The following is a 21,240-nucleotide window of genomic DNA, read 5'->3' on the forward strand; positions in this document are numbered from 1 at the left end:
TCATTCTGTGTGATCTTCTATTTGCTTTTTAACTGTTTCCTGTTGTTCGCCTTCAATTTTTCATTTTCAACTTGTACAGTACATTGTAACTGTGTTTTGAACGGTTCTGTGTAAATAAAGTTTATTATGGTTTATCATTAACAGTGTATGAGCTTCTAAAGAGGCCTTGACATTGACATACAGGCAATTATCCATATCAGAAAAGACCATACATTTGCAATGGGGGAAATTGGGACACATGAGAACAATGAAAAACAATAAATACATAAACAACAACAACAACAACAACAACGCTCGGCTGTAGTGTGGCCGGTCTGGCAGCCCCCCCCCCCTCCCTAAGTCATTACTTTATTATTTGGGTAGTCCGACAATATCAGTCTCATGAAGAACTTGTGGCAAAAAGCTTTTTATCCCTCATCAAAGACAGCAGAAGAATCTCATTCTGGTTCCGTGTAATTATGAGCTACTCTGTCATAATAATCAGATAATACGTGAATATGTATGGATCTAAATTTTGCACATCAGAGTTTACTGTAGGGACAAACCCTATGCCAAGGGTCTGATGTGAGACCCCCCAGCCACAGGAGGAGGAAGAAAGTCAAAGTCAAACTCAGCTTTATTGTCAATTTCTTCACATATACCAGACATACAGAGGAATTGAAATTGCGTTCCTAACTATCCCACGGTGAAGACAAGACATTTCCTAACAAAAGTAACAGTAAAGTGCACAGGCACAACAAATTTTAGTGCAAATGTATGAGGTAGCAGCAAAGTTTTATAATATAATATAACATGGTGATGTACAATGAGTTGTGATGTGTGCAAACACAGTCCGTAGGAGCAGCAGTTTTTATTCTGTGTGATATAAGTGTGCAAATGGCAATGGTAGTGAAGAAGGCGTCAACAGGTGTAAATATAATGTCATTAAGTGTGGTCCAATGATAGAGTTGTGTGATAAAGTGTGTAATTTGTGTAGATATTGGTCTCCAGCCCCAGGAGGAAGAAGCTGGACCCGGCTGTAGCCTCTAGGTGGCGCCAGGGGGCCTCGGTGCTGCACACGAAGCGTACGATCCAAACGGGCTGCGTTAGCTTCGCTGTCATGACGTTGGGATGTTTTTTTTCCTCCTCTCCACCGTCAACGAGACACCGAACACCGACATCCACGAAGCCCGTCGCTCCCTGAACCACATCCAGCGTGAGGTCGGCTCCGCGTCCCGCCTGGTCCTGGAGGTACGTGTTTTAACGGCGGGCGGCTCGGTGCTGCTCACCGGGGACACTGCGCAGCGTCAAACCGCGGCGTTAGCCCGTTAGCTCGGGTTAGCATGCTCGGCTACTTTGACGGCGGAAAGAGTCGAGGTAACGCCGGCGTTTCTCTCTCCCCCACCCCCCCTACTCCTACCACCCCCCGGTGTCCGGGGGCCACAGAGCTGGAATAGAGGAACAGCCGTGGGTTTAAAAGTAAAACGACGGGACACGATGTTTCGACGTTTTCTTTTAATTTGAGTCCCGGTGTAAGATGAGTGTAGCTGACCAAGCTAGCTAGCGTGTTGTCAGGCTAAGGTCAAGAAGCTGGCCAGTCTGACGGCTAACGCTAACAAACATGGTTTCCTGCCAGCGGGTCTGTAAACGTGTTGTGTGACAGCTCGTCTCGTAACTTCACCGTGACTGGCTGACATCGACGCAGTCTGACGGGTCCAGCCCGGAGCCTGGAGCGGTGTCGTGTTCGGCATTCAGCGGTAGGTCCCTAAAAGTTTGATTAGCTCGAAGCTAGCTGGTTGTGATAATAACTGATATAACCGTGACGTGTTGTCATCAGTTATTAGCTTGTTGTTTACTGACATGAGGATATTCGGTAGCTTTAGCTTCGGCTGCACTGACGATGGTGACCATGCTGCCGCTTGTGTGTTTCTCTGTTGTCTTCACTACTGATGCAGGTGTGTGTTGTCCTGCAGCTCCACTTTGACCATAACACCAGTATGTAAATACCATCTTCACAATCTAACAGTGATGTGTGTCACAGTGGGAGTGAGTGGTGGGTTTAACAAGGGTGTGATGGTGTTTTTTTTTTTTTTTTGCCCCTGTGCATTACCAGGCACCTTGCAGAAAACTACCAGTCCACCCACCCCAGTTAGCTGAGTTCACCTGGGATAAGTCTCACATAGCCAGACATGCTACCCCCACTGATTATGACTCTATGACAGCATTGCAAACATATGAGAAGAAAGAAAAAGGTCACTTCTCCTCCGTGTGCCTGGTTTCTGTCACCATCACTTACTGTAATGTCATGGGCGTGTGTCCAGGTCTCTGTTCTCAATAGTCAGGGAATTGTAAACAACTGCACATCTCCATAGAATATATTTTGATTAATGTCAGTATGATAGCTACAGAATCATTACAAAACATTTTAGCCCTTCTGTTGTGGTGTAATGATTTGGCCTAATATTGATCTGTATGGATCTAAATATTGCAGGTCAGGGTTTGTGTAGATATTGGTATGTAGGGACCAAGCTGTGCCCAGGGTCTAATGTGAGTGTTTCAAACAAGGATTCAGCTTGAGTTCTTCATCCCCGTCAGCAACAGAAACTCTGACGTTTGTGTGTGAAAGCCTACGCAAGCACAAAGTATTGGCCCGCATGTTTTGAGACATCATTTCAGCGGTGCTCACTGTATACCTGTATTTTTTTTCTTTTATGGAAAGTTACTGACACCATCAGTGTCTGAGCTGTCACTAGATGGGGTGTTGACCACTGAGTAAAAAACATCCCTGACAAGAATATGGAGGCGGTTTGTCAGAAACCGAAAGTGCACTATGTGAGTGTTGTGGAGATTGTTGACAATGGCAGACGCTTAGACTCCCCTTGTCGTCTCCTGGTGCTGAGTTTAGTACCAGTACAAGTGCCAGAGGACGTCTTTGTCCCAACGCTACATTTCAGGGATGATCTCTTGAAATGTTCGATATGGTTTGTGTCCTTTTTCTCTTGTACTGTTGCGTTCTCTTGTAGAGAATGTACACAAACCTCCGCCTGGCTTTGTGTTTGTGGCTTTGAAATCAGCGTCGACTGTCATCACACAATAATAATGTGACAAAACCTCTGTTGGCTCTCTGAGATATATATGTATATATAGAGAGAGATATTTATATATATATATATATATATATGTTTTTATAAAATGTTGCTTTTAGTCTTTAGTTTGATCATTTGGTCCTCTGCTTATTCCATTGTTTGCAGAGCAAGGACGAAGGAAAAGATTTGCATGAGCTTTTGGTATGAATGGATGAGGTTAGACTATTTGTAAGGATTTCTCAGTTTGTTGATTACTTTCAGGCCCAACTTTGACTTTTTCGTCCCAAAAAATATGGTAAAAGCTTCAGGATCCCAACATGGCCTCAAAGATATTCCCACATTTATAGTCAGGACTTTATGACAAGCTGTTCTCCATGCCTGGTATAAAACCCTGCTTCTGACAAATAGTAATTAGTTACCAGTAGCAGTAATAAATAGAATATACGGTTACTGTTATTCTGTCAGTGCTGATCTCAGGAACATGAAGGTGACTTGGTGAATAGAAAATCTGTATAGTAGAAGTGAGATGATAAAAATGAACACACAAATGAAAAGTGTTCCTACTGTGAAGGAATGACCCACAGTGATCAGCTTTCTGATCAGAAAGATTTATTCACGCTCACAGCAACACGGACCTTTCTGCAGTTTCTCCACAGGTGTTACTCAGTTTGGGGGCTGTATCCTTCGGAAGCTTTTGTTTCACGCCACAGCAGTGTGATTACTTTACGGTTCCTGAGGCTGTTTGTAGTCGTAAACGGGACAGCAGTATATTGAGTTGCGCTCAACTATTTTGACGATCAAGTTTTTATTTCAGACATTTTTCCAGTCAGTTTTTATTTGTCTTTGAACAGACATTTGAGCATTTATCATCATTGCCTCCACCAAGGAGGTTACATTTTCTCTCCTGTGCGTTTGTGTGATGGGTGTTTTTTATTTGTTTGTTTGCTAGATTACACAAAAACAATGAGGCTCTGGCGTGGATCCAGATCAGGGTTCAGGGTTTCTCACTTTCTTTAACACTGCAAGAAGTTTCAGTTTACCAAGAGAATAATTCATGAATCTTGATGGAAAATCTTGAATGTTCTCTACTAATTGCTAGTTTTTGTTGATTTTATAAATAAAAGATGAATTAATTGAGGAATACTCTGCAGATTAGTTGATATTGAAAATAATTATTAAATGATATGGGGGAAAATCCTAATAAACTTCTTATACCAATCCAATGGCTTGGACCAAAAAACTTCAAACTCTACATATGCCCATTGACGTGATGTGAAAGCGTTATCAGCTGACTAACGTGTTGTGAGTTCTGGTTGCTGTGGAAACTCCAGAGTTTTAGGGCTGTGGTGAGAGAGGAGCCCAGATGGTAGACATGTGTGGTGCTGGTGATTGTTTTGACTGAACCTAACTGAAGTCTCACCCTGATTGTTGATAGGACAAATTGTTCTCCCCTTTGTGTGTGTCACTGTGCAGCTGTTGAGTTCTGTCTGGGCACCCTGGCAGCATCTGTGTGTGTGTGAGTGTTTTAGCGTGTTTTTCCCCTGTCGTCGTTTGTGATTCTTGGGACGGACAGATGTGTTTGGGGTTCATCTCCCACAGAGCTGCATCTGCTTTATGCAGAGAGAGAGCTGGATCTCTTTCGTCACTTCCTCCCCTGCTTCCTCGTCTTGATCTTTAACTCATACTTTCCTAGATAGCTATTTTCCTCCTCTGTCCCTTACTTATCGCCGCTGTAGAGCTGCAATTATTAGTCAATAACTCAAATTGAGATTAATACGTAATCAAGTAAAAATACCTCAAATATGTGGATTCAAATGTGAAGATTTGATGAGTTTTATATTGTAAACTGAATATTTTTGAATGTTTATTATCTTTCTAGCTCTGGGAAATTAAGCTAATTTTTCACAAAAACAATTATATTTTCCCACTCCCTCCCTTCTCATCATTACCTCCTTCTTTCCTTCATTACCTCCTCTTTTTTTACACTTAAAGATGACTCTATTTTTCCCTCGGTGTCTCCTGGATCCTGCTTGAAACTTGTTATAATAGCACATGTCAGCAGCAGCAACCTCCAGCCCTTATTTAACACTGTTTAGCCTGGTTATGCTATGCTTCACTAATGCAGCCACTCAGCACGTAAACACCAGCTGCTGCGTTAAGACATAATGATGAGGGTGAAGATGTTCGGGATGAAGATGATGACGATGTCCTGGCCCTTGTCCTTGGTTGCGTATTGAATTTTGGAATTTATCTAGAACATTGAATTTGTGTGACTGGAACAGCTTCAGGCTTGGAAGAAAATCACCCAAAAAGTTTTTAAAATGTTGTTGCTGTACAGTGTGAGTCACTGATGGATGACATGAAAGCTCCCTAAAGTGAAGCCAAATCATCTTCTTTGACCCTGGTGCTGCCTGCCTGCAGTATAAGTCATAAACCCCACCACAGAAGTGGAAATGCAATGTTCATCTTTATTTGCAGACTATGGGAGTTTGCAATCTCCCTGTGTGCGCTTTTTGGTTTTCTTCAGGTACTCCAGCTTCCTCTTGTCCAAAGACATGCAGATTATATTGAATGGAGACTCTAGCTTGGTGTGAATGTGAATGTCTAGGGGTTTACCCCGCGTCTTGTCTAATGTCAGCTGGAATTGGCTCCAGTTGCCCAGCGACCCCCAAATGAGAGTAGATGATGAAAACAAAAATGAAATAAAATAATGATGATATTTGAATCCCTTTCTATTAAAATGCATCAGACCCGGTGGGTTGTGTCGGTCGTCATGCATGTGGATATGACCTCTGACAGATTATAATCTGATTAGCTCAGATGATTTTAATGCAGGTGGAACAGGTGTAAGCACTTTCAGTCAGCGCTCACACGGAAACATTTACTGTTTTTCTATCTGATAAACTAATGTTTCAGGAAGTGAGACTTAAAGCGAAGATTGAAATACACATTTTTTCTTTCTTAAAATGTAGTTCCTATTTTTTATTTATAAATTATATGCAGATTCATATAATGACAAAAAGTGGTCTGCAATATTTTTTTTGTCTTTATTGGGATGCTCTTAAAGAATGACTGCAAACAACGGGTGAAAAAGTTTACTTCAAAACTTTTTTATATTCATTATTTTACTGTGCTGTCGTGTTTGACAAAGCAGCCAGCAAACTAATCTATCTAGGATGATACTACAAGGCTGACGATGTCTCAAAAAAATCTGTGCTAACCCGTAAACTCAGATGCAACTTGCTGATAAACAAATCGCTTCTATTCTAATGTGTTGGGGAAGTCCTCGATTGGCTCTATCTCCTGACTTGAAGGACGGCAGAATTTCCTCACACAAACACGCAGATGATCAGTAAGTCAGAAATAGCACCTTAATCAGCATCGTAGAGCTGCAGTGAGCCCACAGCTTTGTCCCGGTGATGGATGATGATGTAAGCTATGTTCACACAGATCCTCTAAGCTGATTGGCTGGATGCTCAGGCCATTTATCGCACCTGGCAGAACACAGGGCGCTGATTAGAGATCTGTTTGTGGTGGGTTGTCTGTTAGTTTGTTTTTGAACGTGGACACGCCTCCAGACGGACGATGGGAAACTCAGCTTTGATTCAAAGCAAATTAATTAAGTTGTATCATCAGTTTTTGCACTGCAGTAGTTCTATTTTAACCTATTTATTCAACTTAACATCCACACACAGTTATAATGCATACGTGTACAAATGAAAACCTAGCAACAAGTAGTTCATTAACTGAAAATAAATCGGTCACGACTGTGGTAATACCATATATTTTGTTATAAAATGTGTGGTTTGTCTATTGTTTATAAAAAAACGCATCATGAAGGTATTACTTTGGGCTGTAGGAAAAACTTTTACATATTTTTTGTTTATTTCCTGACAGTCGACATTGAAAATAATTGCGGGTGTAGAAGCAACGTGACAGTAGACAGCCGTAATACAAAGGCTACAAAACAACCTGATTGACAGAAAGAAGAAAAAAACCAGCCGCCCTGACGTCAATGCAGACGTGCACACACGCCCTTAGAACTACGTTGGATTCCACTGCTTCGTTAGAATGTAGAATACAATATATGGGTTTTGAAACTGTGAGGGTTGAACAGCCAAATTTGATTACACAGCAAGAGAGCTGTATCATGAATTAACATAACGTGATTACATTACATCAGTATATATCAATAATCAATATGATTCTTTGAACATTGCCCGGTTGTAGGAGATAGAATGGTTGAAAGATAGGAGGTGATGAAAAGAGGGGGTGTTAGGTAAGAGGGATATGAGGAGTGGGATGAAGGAAACAAGAGGAGGAGGAGGAGGAGGAGGGAGAGACGAGTTGTCCTTGACTTTGCCCTCCACCAGCCTATTCCCAGCCTCTGCATCACACTGCATGGAGGGCGCTGCCTCTCAGAAACACACACCTGTTGTCTGTGTGCCAAGAGTCATCAACACGAGCTGCTCACAGGGACCAGACGTCCGCACTTACACGTGTCATCTACTAATTCATTTAACCCTCTTGTAATGTTGGGCGATATGAAAGTATTTATATAAAGATTTCTCCCTTTACAGTATTATACAAAAGCTTTGTCTCTGTTTTCTCAGTAAGAGTTCAGTTTGGGAAACGTGAAGTGCTCAGAATACAGACGGCTCAAATAGAACAAGTTTTAGTACTTGTAACGTTAAATTAGAGCATAATTTATCAATTGTCTGACGATTATGTTGCAGTTTTAAAAGTTTAACAAGTTTTCAAATGTCATTCTTCCCTTATATCACCTCAAATACAGGGTTTTGTACAAATTGGACATTTTGTGTTGAAGCATTATTTTTGTTTACTGAATGAATACATTTTCATTTTGCATGTGGTTCTGCTTCAGGTTGTTGAGACTTTAATCTGTTTTCACACTCACGTCATGGGGGCTTATCTTACCCCATTATGTAAATCAATCATTTATAAAAAACATTTAAAGTTTATGTAATATCCTGATGTCACAGAGACTCTGTGTTTGTTGTGTAGAGAAACGTAGGTCATGGCTCATCAAAGCGATTTCACTGATCTCAGAACATAACAGATGTGGCCTGATGTTTACTGTTTGCTGCTAACTTTAGAATTCATTGCTCATGGGAAACTCTGTTGCCTCTGTTTGTGTGTTTGTGTGTGTGTCGGATGTGTTGGATGTTGAATTTCCATCGTGGTTAAATATATGCAGCTTGCAGTGAGCAGTCGTGATGAGGGTCCAGTGTGAGTGTGTTGCTGTAGGAACAGTGTAGTTTTTTTTTACCTTGATGACACGTAGGAAGTTTTGAAGTCCAACGCTCGCAGCTTCTCACGTACTCAGCTCACTTTTCGGCTTATTTTTCTTTCATCTCTCCCCTGAAAGTCATGCAGACACAGTCTGTTGCTGACCTCAGTGATATAGTCACAATAAAAAAGCCTTCCTGTGGTGCACCGCTGCTATTACTAAATACTTGAAATTGATACTTGACAGTGAACAGAAGTAGACAGTGTTTTTGAAAGTGTTCATGACCAACATTTTATCATGGTTGTGAAAAACAAGATCATACTGTTAAAAACAAAGTCTTTTTTTACTGTCACCAAACAACACACAATGATCCATCCCTGTTCTTGTCCACTGGACCGTGGCAGAGTCAATGCTTCCCCTGCAGAACAGATTGCATTCAAATAACTAACTATTGCTACAACTGCTTATTATTTTAAATATTGATTTGTCTGTAAAATGTGAAAAATGCCCCTTGTAATCTCCCACAGCCTTGAGTGTTTTAAAATCAGAGTTGAGGCTCTTGTTTTATGTCGTAATACATAAAAAAATTTGATTCACTGTTTTTGAATTTAAGTTAAAGTCATGAACATCCCATCATAAATGACTGAAAGTAGTTGGTTACAGATTTTGAGTTGTCTAAAAAAAAAAAAACACAGGAAGGAAGTAAAACGTGCAACGACTAGATGTGTTGTTGAAGACAAGAACTAAATGAATAAAGGATCTGTCCAACACTACTGTCTGTGCTCTTCAGTCTTATTTATTAAAACGTGAGGCAATGAATCCTCTGTCAGTGCTTTAGGTCTCAGTCAGGTGTGGATGTGTCATCAAACTCCTTGTTGAAGTTAAAGGTTCATATTGAGCAGCTCAACTTGCAAATCAATTCATTGGAGGAAACTATATTTCCAGGATTCTCTGGCTTCTGATTATAAACCTACACCTGCTTTTAGTCTGTGTTTTAATCCACAATATCAGTCTCTGTATTTCTCCCCTGATCAACAGAGCTTGAACTAAACGTGTGAGCTTGCTCTCTTGAGTAAAACAGTGAAATACTATGTTTTGACAAATGTGTCTGAACTCTTATGTACAGAGGCTGTTGCTGTGTAACATCTTGATATCATTAGCAAACATCGTGAATCACTACAATCTTGACATTGACCAGATGATGCCTACACACACACACACACACACACACACACACACACACACACACACACACACACACACACACACACAAGCAGGCTGTGACATCATTAGTTGGCCTGCTTCTCTCCTCCAATCCTCTTCTTCTTCTTTGTTCCCTCATCTCCTCCTTGCTCCCTCTCCTCCTTCATGCCGTGTTGTCTTCTCTCGTCTTCAGGCCGTGATGAGTCATGAAGGGGCAGGAAATTATGACAAATTACATTAAAACAGGATGACAGGTGTATAAACTGTAGCGTATCTACTATGAGCCACCAGGACACAACCGGATGAATATAATTATGAGGTGTGTTGTTGTCTTTCTGTTACACCACTATTTAAAACCGTTCAAATAGCAGTAATCGATCTGCTTCTAGCAGCACCGAAAACGACCTTTTCATGCAGATCTTCCCTAATTTACATCATAAGGACGACTCTCAATGAGAGCAGCATAATAGAAAATTAAGATTATATAATTCCGGGAACCTTCAGTTGATTAAATGGGAAAATTAAAGCAGACCCATTTACCTCCAGTAAAAATCAACATGTTCACTACAATTAATTCATGAGCTCTTTTACAACTCCAGCAGTTTGATGTTGTAAAAAAAAAAAATCTGATGTCGTCCTCGATTGTATATTTTTTCAAGTGCTAATCTCTGTGTTTTATTTTTAGATGTGTTTCAGCAACAGATGAGCTTTGATTTCATCCTGTTTTTGTGTAAATGTGTTTCTGAATGCTCATTGAAAATTTTATCATGAATCACAGAATATCCTCAGGCAACCGGTGGTGTTTTAAATTTAAGAATTTAGTTTCACATCATCAGCAGGACTTTGAAGGAGAAGCAAGGAGTTCAAATAATTCCACAAGAGTGTGTGTGTGTGTGTGTCTCTGTGTGTGTGTCTCTGTGTGTGTGTCTCTGTGTGTGGTTGTGGTGTAAGGCGACAGACAACTTTTACTTTACTGTCAGTGGCCACATGTAACAATTTGTTCTTCCTCTCTCCACAGGAAGTGGTGACCTTGCCTAATTGACACACTGCTGCTTCTGCCCACCCCCCATCTCTGCCCCCCCCCACCCCCTGTCGGGATTGGGTGTCCGTGCTGCCGGCAGTGGATTGGAGCACTCTGATTGGAGGTTTTGCGAGGTGGTTTTTCGGTCTGGCGCCGCCTCCCCCCGGGGCCGGCGTGCGCTCCCAGCAGCCCGTGGTGCCCTGTGCCCCCCCTTCCCCGTCACTACACAACAGAGCCCATGCCCAGGGTAAGGCCAGAACCCTCCTGATGTATGACACTGGTGAACATCTGCAGTTTGTCAGCTTAAGGTCAAAGAATTACATCCACTTTTAAATCGGGGGGTTTTCAGTGTTTCCCTTGTCAGCACCAAAACAAAAAGGAGTTGTGAAGATGAAGCTACTACAACACTTGAGAGGAACATTATTTCCTTTGGCAATTTGAACCAAATAAATAAATTAGGGGGATAAATCCCAGTACATTGACACTAACACCAAACATTTTAAATGACACCCAGTATGAGCCCTGAGCAGAACTCTGCACCTCCTTGTTAAATCCTTCCTCTTCTCTGCAGGAGGAGGCGCAGTGCGTCCACCAGGAGCCATGTGCCTCCCTCACACCAACAACATGGACAACAAGCTACAGGGTGCGGGACAGGGGGGAGGGGCTTCACTTCGACTACGAGCAGGTGGCGTTCCACTGGAGCCCTTCATACACCAGGTGAGAGAATTTTGTGTGTTTAAGAAAAAGTTGTAATAAAGAGAGAGCTCCATGTTGACGTCATCATCATTTTTACTTTTGTGTGTGTGCAGGTGGGGGGTCACACCAGTATGATGCGTTATGATGACCACACAGTGTGTAAACCTCTGATCAGCAGAGAGCAGCGATTCTACGAGTCTTTGCCTCCAGAGATGAAGGAGTTCACTCCTGAGTATAAAGGTCAGCACAAACCTTGTTGTTGTTTACTATCACATCGCTTCTAACGCGTGACAGACACAAAATTAAAAAAACTAACATCTCACAGTGTCAACAACTGTCTTGTTGTAGCCAAGTCTCCACAGCCACAACACAAGTTTACAGATGAGTTCACTGTAAAACAGCCAGCAGTCTCACACATGGATTCTGGTTTACGTCTACTTCAGTTATGTCTTTAGAAGATACAGACTAATTCAAAGAGTCATGGATATAAAACTATCCCATCTTTATTTGATTTTGTTTTTATTTCAAATATCAATCATTGTTGGATCTATTTGAATAGAAGTGACTCATGTACAGGCTCTCACTGCTGGACCTAATCATTTGGACAGAAATGTTAAAAAAATACTAACCACACTAGTCGTGTGTAAGAGTCCCTCAGCTTTTCTCCAATGCACTCACTTCGTCGAGGTTTGCAAAGATGCCACTTCTCTATTGTGATGACATTTGAATCAGACATTTTGTGATATAATAGTTGATTCACATTTTTAGCTTCGCCTTAGGTTTTGATCTCATGTTGCTTTCAGGGGACCTCAGTCCTCCTCCGGCTGCCCTGCTATTCAAACAAGTCTCTAAATACCAGACAGACAGAAGAGAGGGAAGGAAGTACGGATGTTTAATGGAATTAAAGTGGTAGAGCTGTTCTGCTCTTCATCACCAGGCACATACTGTAGCTGGTTCTACTTACTTTTGTTGTAGTAACAGACCCAAACACACTTTGATAGTCAGTGTACACACACACAGCTCCTCCATTTATGCAACCTATTTAAAGTTTGGGCAAATTGTGTATGAGAGGAGATAATGACAAAGATAAAAAGAGACTTAAATGGTGGACAGGGCAGATGTAACTAAACACATTAGTGATGGCTCTGGTCCAGTGCATTGTGTCCTGACGCTCAGCCAGCTAACTAAACATATTGTGAGCATGATGACATTAGAATTTAACTCAATGCCTAAGTGCAGCCTCACAGAGCTTTTGCCATGACTGTACACGCCGACACTTTCCACAAATTATGATGGACATTCTTACTATTATTGATTAAATGATTGTTGATTTACATAGCAAGGTTCACACCTGACATTTAAGTTAGAGTTGTTGAGCAAGAGCAGGCTACACATTGAAAATACAACGATGCATCCCACCCCCTCCTATCCGCCCTCTCGTCAAGGCTACAACAGCTAGTGACTCACCTGCTAACTTTTGACTCCTGTCTCTGCTTCACCGGTATATGTCTCTCCGGCTGAAGACTGTGGTCATGCACAGTGAGAGCACAGGCAGGTTGGTTATTGACAGACCTGAGCTTAGAGCTGACCACCTGTGATCACTTTTCTTAGGTTGGTGTTAATACCAGGGCTGAACCACACATTTATCTATGCTGCCTGGCACATTATGACTTAAAACTACTTCCCATCTTACAAAGTCAGTGAGCTACATGAGACCTGGTGGATATATTCCCACTGCAATGATCCGTTTTGTCTCCAGTCAAACCTGCTGGTGCTGTTGGTCCTAGTGCCCTGACACCACAAGAATATAAGGAGTCTATGTTTAACCCTGGATCTTTGCCATACTACCATTGTCCCACTGGTTTAATAACAAGAGACAGACAAACAGCTGCCTGACCACGACTTTCTAAACCTGACAAGGTTGTTTCAGCCAGAAACATTTTGACTGTTTGATATGTGACTCCTCAGTTGACCTGACAGATCTGCTGGGATTATACACTAACAGAAAGTAGATACTGTAGAACCATGGCGAGCCAGTAAGTGGATCTTAAATTGAATTCTGAAAGATAACCATTACACAGTGGAGGATTCAAGAGACGCAACTGATGCGCTCTGATTATTATCCTGGTTATAACACACGCAGCTGAATTGTGATGAGTTGCAGTCTGTGACTTGTCCGAGCAGGGAGTCTGGATCTTCAGTGCTACATGAGCCAAAGTTTCATGAATTTAATGTTTATCTAAAAGAGGCCTGATCTGATACGAAAGGGACCAGGGGTGTGTCAGACTTGGACTCGTTAGATCTGAGGATAATTGGACTTCATTCAAAAATGATCATCAGTCTGATAAAGATAGAGAAAAGAAAGTCTGGCAGCAGCTTTGCCTTCACTTTTGGCGAGCAGTCACGACGACCATCTTTATATTAAGACTATGTTTCAGATATTAACAAACTTCACTCCAAAAAACACACTTTGCTCCTGTTGTGATGATTCACTGTGTGACCTGAGTCCTGAGTATCTATGTTACTTCTGCCTCAAAACTTTATTTCTGCTATATTTCCATAGGGTCAAACATTATGCAAGCTGTTTCAGCGTATGTAGTAGATGGATTACATTTCTCTCTCTCTCTTTGGCAGTTAAATAGACATGTCTGTTATTTTCTGTCTGTATTTTTGTCCGTCCTGGCAGGCATAGTGCTGGTTTGTTTTGAAGGTGATTCTGACGGCTACATCAACCTGGTGGCCTACCCTTACGTGGAGAGCAACATGGAGGGAGGGGCTGGTGATCACGAGGAGCGTGAACCTCCTGAGAGGGAGCAGCCGAGGAGGAAACACTCCCGTCGCAGCCTCCACCGCTCCTCCTCCTCTTCTGAACACAAGGATGAGCGGCCTGACAAGAGGGAGTCACACGAAACCGACACCTCTGAAAAGTAAGGTCATATTAAATAAAGAGATTTCATGAAAACAAACTGAAGGACTCAAGAAATATCCTTAAAATGTCAGAAAATAGACAAAAGATAAATTTCCTTGAGTTGAAAATCTCACATCTGTACAATCAGTATACTGGCTGTTTGTATGTAAACTAAGACTTCACAATTCATCGGTCAGATTCATATGAATAATTTAAGTCATTTGTAGATGCAACAGTTTCATGTGAGAATCCCCTCTGTTACATTTTCATTATTAACTATCCTCTCCCTCTCATCTCCTCCTTCAGTCTTGCAGAGCTGAAGAGTCCCAGGCTCGACCCAAAGATCCACTCCGACGTTCCCTTCCAGATGTTGGACTGGAACAGTGGTTTGACATTAGAGAAGATCAGCCATAACCCCTGGGGCCTCCGTTGTCACAAACAGCAGCTCAGTCGCATGAGGTCTGAGTCCAAGGACCGCAAACTCTTTAGTATCCTCCATTAGCCAATCGCATCTCACACTAATGCTCAACAGCCGGATTTCATTCCAACCAAAACATTCAGCGATTTCCAGAGCTTTGGTAATAACTGTCAAATGTAGATCTTATGTGACTCAGCATAGTTATCTGAAGAATGAGAGGGAACTGTAGCCTCCGTAAATATGAGTGAGGCTGTGAGGAAGTAGGTAGGAATGAAAGGGAGGGTTATCGGGTTAAAGGTGGCGTTTTGATCTTCAGCTTCAAAGAGAGCAGCTGCGGCTGCCGCCAGAAAAAAACAGCTGAGGAAAGTGAATGAGCAACAAACACAATGTCCGCAGCTCAGCATTTGTTTTTAGTCAAAGCAGATTCATCAAGGCTGCTGTCATATTTTGTGTCTGAAACTATCATACAATAATAACTAACAATAGTTAGAACTAATAATAAAAACACCAGATTGGGTGAAAATAAGGGATGTTTTATTCATCAAACAGAAAGTTGCTCCTTAACTTCAGTGTCTTAACCAGAGTTCCTATTGTTGGAGAACGTGGTTCACCACTTCTCTTACCCCTGCATCCTGGACCTGAAGATGGGCACCAGGCAGCACGGAGACGACGCCTCCGAGGAGAAGGCGGCCAGGCAGATGAAGAAATGTGAACAGAGCACTTCAGCGACGCTGGGGGTCAGAGTGTGTGGCATGCAGGTAAACAATGACTCCTTTACTCAAACTGTAAGAAGATAAGACTTTATTAATCCCTAAGGAAATTCTTGTTCTAGCTCGCTCCAATGAGTTGAATGATATTGGTGTTGCAGCACCTGTTGTTAATGCAAAAAGCGACTCCCCCTCCCTCCCTCCCTCCCTCCCTCCCTCCCTCCCTCCTGCTGCTGCGGCTGAAACTCCTTTCCGCCCGCACTGACTGAAAGCCGGATAAACTCAAGATAGATTCCGGTATGTTTTCATGAAGCCCTGTCTCTGTGATAACAGAACACTCACGAAAAACACTCTCACTCCTTGTGAGTGATGTTAACTCGTTAATTTTATTCGCCAGTGATCTAATGTTCCCTATAACAATAGAGGGAAGATACGGCCGGCATGTCCTCTTCCTTTGCCATCGTCTCCTCCCAGCTCTGCAGCCCCAGTATTTCCTGCTCAGCTCCTTGGGGATTTCATGTCTCTCTCCGGCAGCGTCGCTTCGTCAGAGGCTCATCAGCTTGTCCCTGGTGTAAACAATGGAGCCCTTGCGCTCCTCCACCAGGACGGGGATCCGACATTATAAAAGCACTCCTCAGGCCAATGAAAACGAAAAAATAACTTGTGAAACCACATTATATGAGAAAAATCCAGAAGTACTTAACGTAAGAAAAAGCTGCAACATGTATCTTCACCACTAGATGTCACTAGATTCTAAACACTGAACCTTTAAACTTCAATAACACATTCAGAAAAGATGATAGCATGTGCTCCCGAAGGAACCATAGAACTGCAGTATTTATTCTGATTATATAGATTCTAGTTTCTAGTTGTTTATGTTGAGGAGGAGAATCTATTTATGTATTTGTGCTTCCAACACTGTACTATTGTTATACTTCTCACAGTAGTACTAGCACATCTGCAGCTCTTCGGTTACATCCAAGAGTATTTAAATGCTTCATTCACGCCTGCTTTGCACACAAGAACCAAATTTTATTTCGAAAGACTCTGCGGCTGTGTTTTATTGTGGACGTATTCCAGATTGTGTCTCTCAGTGGTGAACGTAACCTGGATAATCAATAACAAGCATTGCTAACTCTTACTGACAGTAACAGTTCGACCTTTTCATCCGTCCAAAACAGGAAATTCCTGCTCTTACTTTTTAATAGCGCTGTTCTTGTTTGTAACATTTTCTGCAACTAAGCAACCAGCTGCCGTGTAGACTGCTTCCTGTTTACACCGGCATGTGCGCTCCTAGTGCATTTGATGGTCATGTGTTTCGCCTTTTCCAGTGTGGTAGTATAGAGATAGATTACTCTTTGTGCAGGTACACACATATCACAGCCATATATTGTCGGTACAAATAAGTAGACAAAGTGTGACTAGTGGGATCTGATTTTATTTTGAATGTGAATACTTGTACTGTTATTGTCATTTGTTTTAAAGATTCTCCATCTGTGTGTGCAGGTGTACCAGCTGAACACTGGTCACTACCTCTGCAGGAACAAGTACTACGGCCGCGGCCTGTCGATCGAAGGGTTCCGCCAGGCCCTCTACCAGTACCTGCACAACGGAAAGGGCCTGAGGCAGGACCTCTTTGAGCCAATCCTGAATAAGCTTCGCAGCCTAATGGCGGTGCTGGAGAGGCAGGCTTCCTATCGCTTCTACTCGTCTTCGCTGCTCATCATCTATGAGGGAAAGGTGAGTCAGGAATTAAAAAACTCTGACCGTGTCAAAATGAATCTCCCTATTTATGAAGAATTATTCTTCAGTAAACAGTCTGGTTCAGGTTTATTTTCATTTCCTCACACTAACAGCAGCGCAGTTTGTAGCTTTGTCGCTTCATTTCAACTAAAACCAAAATGCAGCAGTTCCTTATTTCATGCAGGTTAAGTGAAATATTTGGTCTGTGAGTGGCTGATGTGTCTGCATGCGCCACCATGAGTTTACACTGTGGAGGTGAGAGAAGAAGCTCAGATTGATGTTTGTTTACATTCCACAAAAAATATGAAAACTGAGGCAGGATTAGCAACCGGGCAGAAAGGGCAAGTGTCCAGGGGCCCCAGACCCGCAAGATGACCTATGCAGCAATTTGAGTAAGCACAAACTATTATGCTTGGCTATACATCGATCCGGTTTCTATATCCTAGTTTTTATCAAAACATTATAAAATGTCATTTTCCTTCTTTCATTATCAAAATCTGTGTTGTACCATGAGATTCTAAAAGTCCAAACTATTAGTTAGGTAACATCATGTTGCATAATATGAGGAGGGAAGTTGCTGTCACAGAAAGACACACGTGTAACATTACCCATCACCGTCCAGTATAAACATTAAAACGAGAGTTATTATATGACTGCAGCTGTGAATACTCATCTACTGAACATGTGAGATGGATTTTTGTCTTTTCCTGGAATTTGTTTAAAGCAAAATTATAGAATAACACAGTGTGAAATCATTTCCTCCTCTGTGATTGTCTTCAGTGTTGTGTTCCTGCTGCCCTCATGAGGCGCGATCAGTTATTGTAGGTTTAATAAAAACATTGTTTTCTTTCTCAGGCTGTGAGACAGTGATGATGTTTTATCAGATTCATACTGATCAATACCGTGTTTGATTATCTCTGTAGGAAACTGAGGGCCCCTCAGTCCACAGCTCTGGGCAGCACACAGCCTGGCAACAGAAGACTCCTCTGGCCCCTACAGAGCCCGGCCCCGGGCCCTACACTCCCCCGGCCCCTGACACTCCCTGTCAAACGGACATGAGCCAGAACCCGGTGTCGCTGTCCTCTCAAGGGTCTGGACCAACGGCTCCGCCCTCCTCCGCCCCCCATCCTCCCCCACAAGCCCCAACCACCACTTCAGACTGCCACTCCTTCTCCCCCCCTACACCCTCGCATCACCCCCGTCCAGACTCCTCCTCCCTGTCCACTGCTCCCGCTTTAATTTCCTTGCCCCCTCCTCCTGCCCCACCAAAGCAGCCCCCCCTTGTGGACGTTCATATGATCGACTTCGCCCACTCCACCTTCAAGGGTTTCCGCGGGGACACAGCGGTGCACGACGGGCCGGACCGGGGCTACATGTTCGGACTGGAGAGCCTGGTCCGGATCCTGGAGAGCCTGCGGGACGGCAACCTGCCCTAGCTCTGCACGCACACACACACACACACACACACACACACACACACACACACACACACACACACACACTGCTCGTCGTGAGTTTGCTTAGGTCATGCTGCTGAGACATCTCAGCTGTAAATATGGAGCAGGGTTCTACAGGATGTCACCATGGAAACATGGGCATTCTACAGGAAAGTAGTTACTATAGCAACGGGCAGGAGGTGAGACAGTTGAGCTCTGGAACACCTCTGCACCACACACACTGGTTGTGCATCTTTACTTGTGAGGACCCTCACTGACATAATTCGTTCTCTTGCTCCTGAAGTTAACCATCACAACTAAAGCCCAAACTCCAGTACTCAACTAAAACCAAAAGTTCACACACAATCTTCATCAATCAGAAAAATCATAGATTAACAAAACCTTCTTGGTCGAAGTAATAACTCCTAACACCAAATCAAACTTTGAAGGATTTAAGGACCAGACGAGGTGCCCTCATGGTCCTCACAAACATAGACAATCAACAGCAGACAGACATACACACTTACAGTAAACACACACACACACTTACAGTAAACACACACACACACACACACACACATCCTGGGAACATTTATCTCTGGAGCTGCACCGCGGAGGAGAGAAACAACCATTCAGCTCAATCCCAGGGACCGCCCACTGACAGCACACAATCACGCAACTCACCCCCCGACACCCCTCACCCCTCATCCCCCTCACACCTCTGCCTACTCCTCACCCCTCTTTCTCTACACAAACCAAACCTGGACAGGTGAACAGACTCTTTCAGCGTTACCTCCAAGACGCACTCAGAACCACAAACAAGCATCTGTTAAAGCAATAGATGGCGATGATAGATGGCAACTTTTTTTCTCGGGCAGTGCAGAGGGCGACATCGCCCACAGGGAGAAATGCGTCAGAAGTGTGCATCATAGCAGTTAGACTTTAAGGAAAGAGTAAAGATCATTTTTAAAAACGCTATATGTCCGTTTTTGGGGCTTAAAGTAGTCGGTGTCCTGTGAAAATCATCCCCTCTATTGTGTCAGTGTCAGTTTCCCAAATCCAGTCTAGTGATATTCTATATTTTTCATCCTGTCAACAAACCCCATGAATATCTATCGGATCAACAGGTCATGTTTCAGTGTAAAAGTCTGATAGATCTTGTTCCTTTGTGCCAAAACACATCACTTTTACATTGGATCACATGTTCAGTGAAAATCAACAAACACATTCGACTGAAGTTCACTTGCACCATCCTGCTGCTGGACACACTCACGAAAGACCCAAAATACGTTTTAATGTGCTGCTGAAAGACGTCCCCAGCAAACGCACTACTTCCTGGTGTTTGCTGGAAAGTTGCGATTGAGTGTTTTTTTATAGAACAGTAGATTTGTGTGTTTCATGCTTTTATTCTCTGGCTGACAGGAGAGAGATGATCAGAAACGACTCTTGTCTGCAGATGTTGCAGGTCGTGGTCTGCACTTCAACCCCTGAGCTCCCCTTCGAAGTTCATCCTTAAACTTGTCTGTCAGCAGCCAACAATAATCTTCCCACAGCCTCGGTTCAGCAGCTGCTCTGGAGCTTTCCGTCATTAAAGCCTAAAGATCAAAATCTCTAGATCAGCTGTTAATATGACTTTGTGGTAATAATTAGAGATGTTTAGGAACCAGTTTTCCCTTCATTTAAAAACAAAAAAAGTGCAACTTCTGTTTTCAACTGGTAAATAAGTGGTGATTACCTGGAAAAGGAAATAGCAGTTTTAACTGGGTGATATATAATATACTTTAAAGTCTTTGAAAATTCAAACTAACATTCTATGAAGACATGATATTGGGTCGTTGCATAGAAGTGTGTAGTCACCGATCTTTCTCCGCATTTTCAGTGTAACAGAAAATCATTAGTAATAATGTCTTTATCAAATTTTAGTTCCTATGAAGAAACTTTCAATTGTTCAAATGTGTGGATCTTGTGATTTAATCCAAAACTCTAGAAACAGCTTGAATTTTGAGGTGGTTTTGTTTTGTCGACTTTAAATTTTACTAGATTAACGTGTATTTACACAGGATTGAGAATTCAGAATGTTTAAAGAGACACATCGTTGGCCTTCATGGGATTTGTTGACACGATTAAAGTGTGGAGTGGTACCAGCCTTATTATGTGCACTAGAGTGACATGGTGGAATAACAGGAATATTTATTGTCCAGAGTATTTTTCTGATATGTCAACACGACAAATGTGCACAAAATTGCACTAAAAGAAGTTGTGATATAATTTGCTTTGAATCATTAATAACAGAAAACCTGATAAATAATTGGACAAACGATAAAGAAACTATCGTTCAGCTCGACACCCAAAAAATACACCAGTAAATAAAATCATCCTCGGGTCGACGTCGGCAGAATTGGCCAAAGTGTCTCGACTGAGGATGTTATCGTTTCGTCTCATCTCATAGGTCAGATGAGACGGTGTCAGCCAATCACACACAAGTTCCAGAGGGAGGCTGGTCGTGACACCACACCGCCCCCTGCTGGACAAGAACAGGAACTTAACCCCCAAGAGCTGGAATAGAGCAAATATGAATATTTTATTTTTGGTTTAACAAGGTGATAATTTATTTTTTTATCGTACCTTTACCCATATGTGGGGGTAAATGTTCTGTCTTTTACATGTCTCTCCCCCTAAATGTATAAACTGTAAAGAAATTAAGACACTGTGTGAAAAGTCACGAGTATAAGCAGTATTACTTGAGCTAACTCAAGTCTGTTTTGTTTGCTGCAAACACTCGGCCTCAGTCT

At 42.4% G+C, this 21,240-nt stretch overlaps 1 protein-coding gene across 2 annotated transcripts; it reads left to right on the plus strand.

The window, feature by feature from the left end:
• Window positions 1-1,049: 1,049 nt before the first annotated feature.
• Window positions 1,050-20,594, plus strand: ip6k1 (inositol hexakisphosphate kinase 1). 2 transcript variants are annotated; one of them, XM_069516373.1, is made up of 9 exons: window positions 1,050-1,230; window positions 10,538-10,787; window positions 11,112-11,257; window positions 11,350-11,476; window positions 13,923-14,163; window positions 14,451-14,632; window positions 15,145-15,320; window positions 16,776-17,009; window positions 17,936-20,594. In XM_069516373.1, exons 3-9 carry the CDS (start codon window positions 11,141-11,143, stop codon window positions 18,446-18,448), a joined length of 1,590 nt encoding a protein of 529 aa, XP_069372474.1. In that variant the 5' UTR covers window positions 1,050-1,230; window positions 10,538-10,787; window positions 11,112-11,140; the 3' UTR covers window positions 18,449-20,594. The 2 variants fall into 2 exon arrangements, with proteins under 2 accessions (XP_069372474.1, XP_069372477.1); XM_069516376.1 differs by having other exon boundaries at window positions 1,114-1,736.
• The last annotated feature ends 646 nt before the right edge of the window (window positions 20,595-21,240 follow it).

This window comes from Paralichthys olivaceus, chromosome 2, assembly GCF_024713975.1.
Source record: "Paralichthys olivaceus isolate ysfri-2021 chromosome 2, ASM2471397v2, whole genome shotgun sequence".
Lineage (NCBI taxonomy): Eukaryota > Metazoa > Chordata > Actinopteri > Pleuronectiformes > Paralichthyidae > Paralichthys > Paralichthys olivaceus.

Excerpts from the sequence above, each read along its gene's own strand:
- ip6k1 (XM_069516373.1), top strand. The coding sequence starts at position 11,141 with ATGTGCCTCCCTCACACCAACAACATGGACAACAAGCTACAGGGTGCG. Across the intron at positions 11,258-11,349 it reads TGGAGCCCTTCATACACCAG|GTGGGGGGTCACACCAGTAT; the intron begins GTGAGAGAATTT and ends GTGTGTGTGCAG. Across the intron at positions 14,164-14,450 it reads GAAACCGACACCTCTGAAAA|TCTTGCAGAGCTGAAGAGTC; the intron begins GTAAGGTCATAT and ends CTCCTCCTTCAG.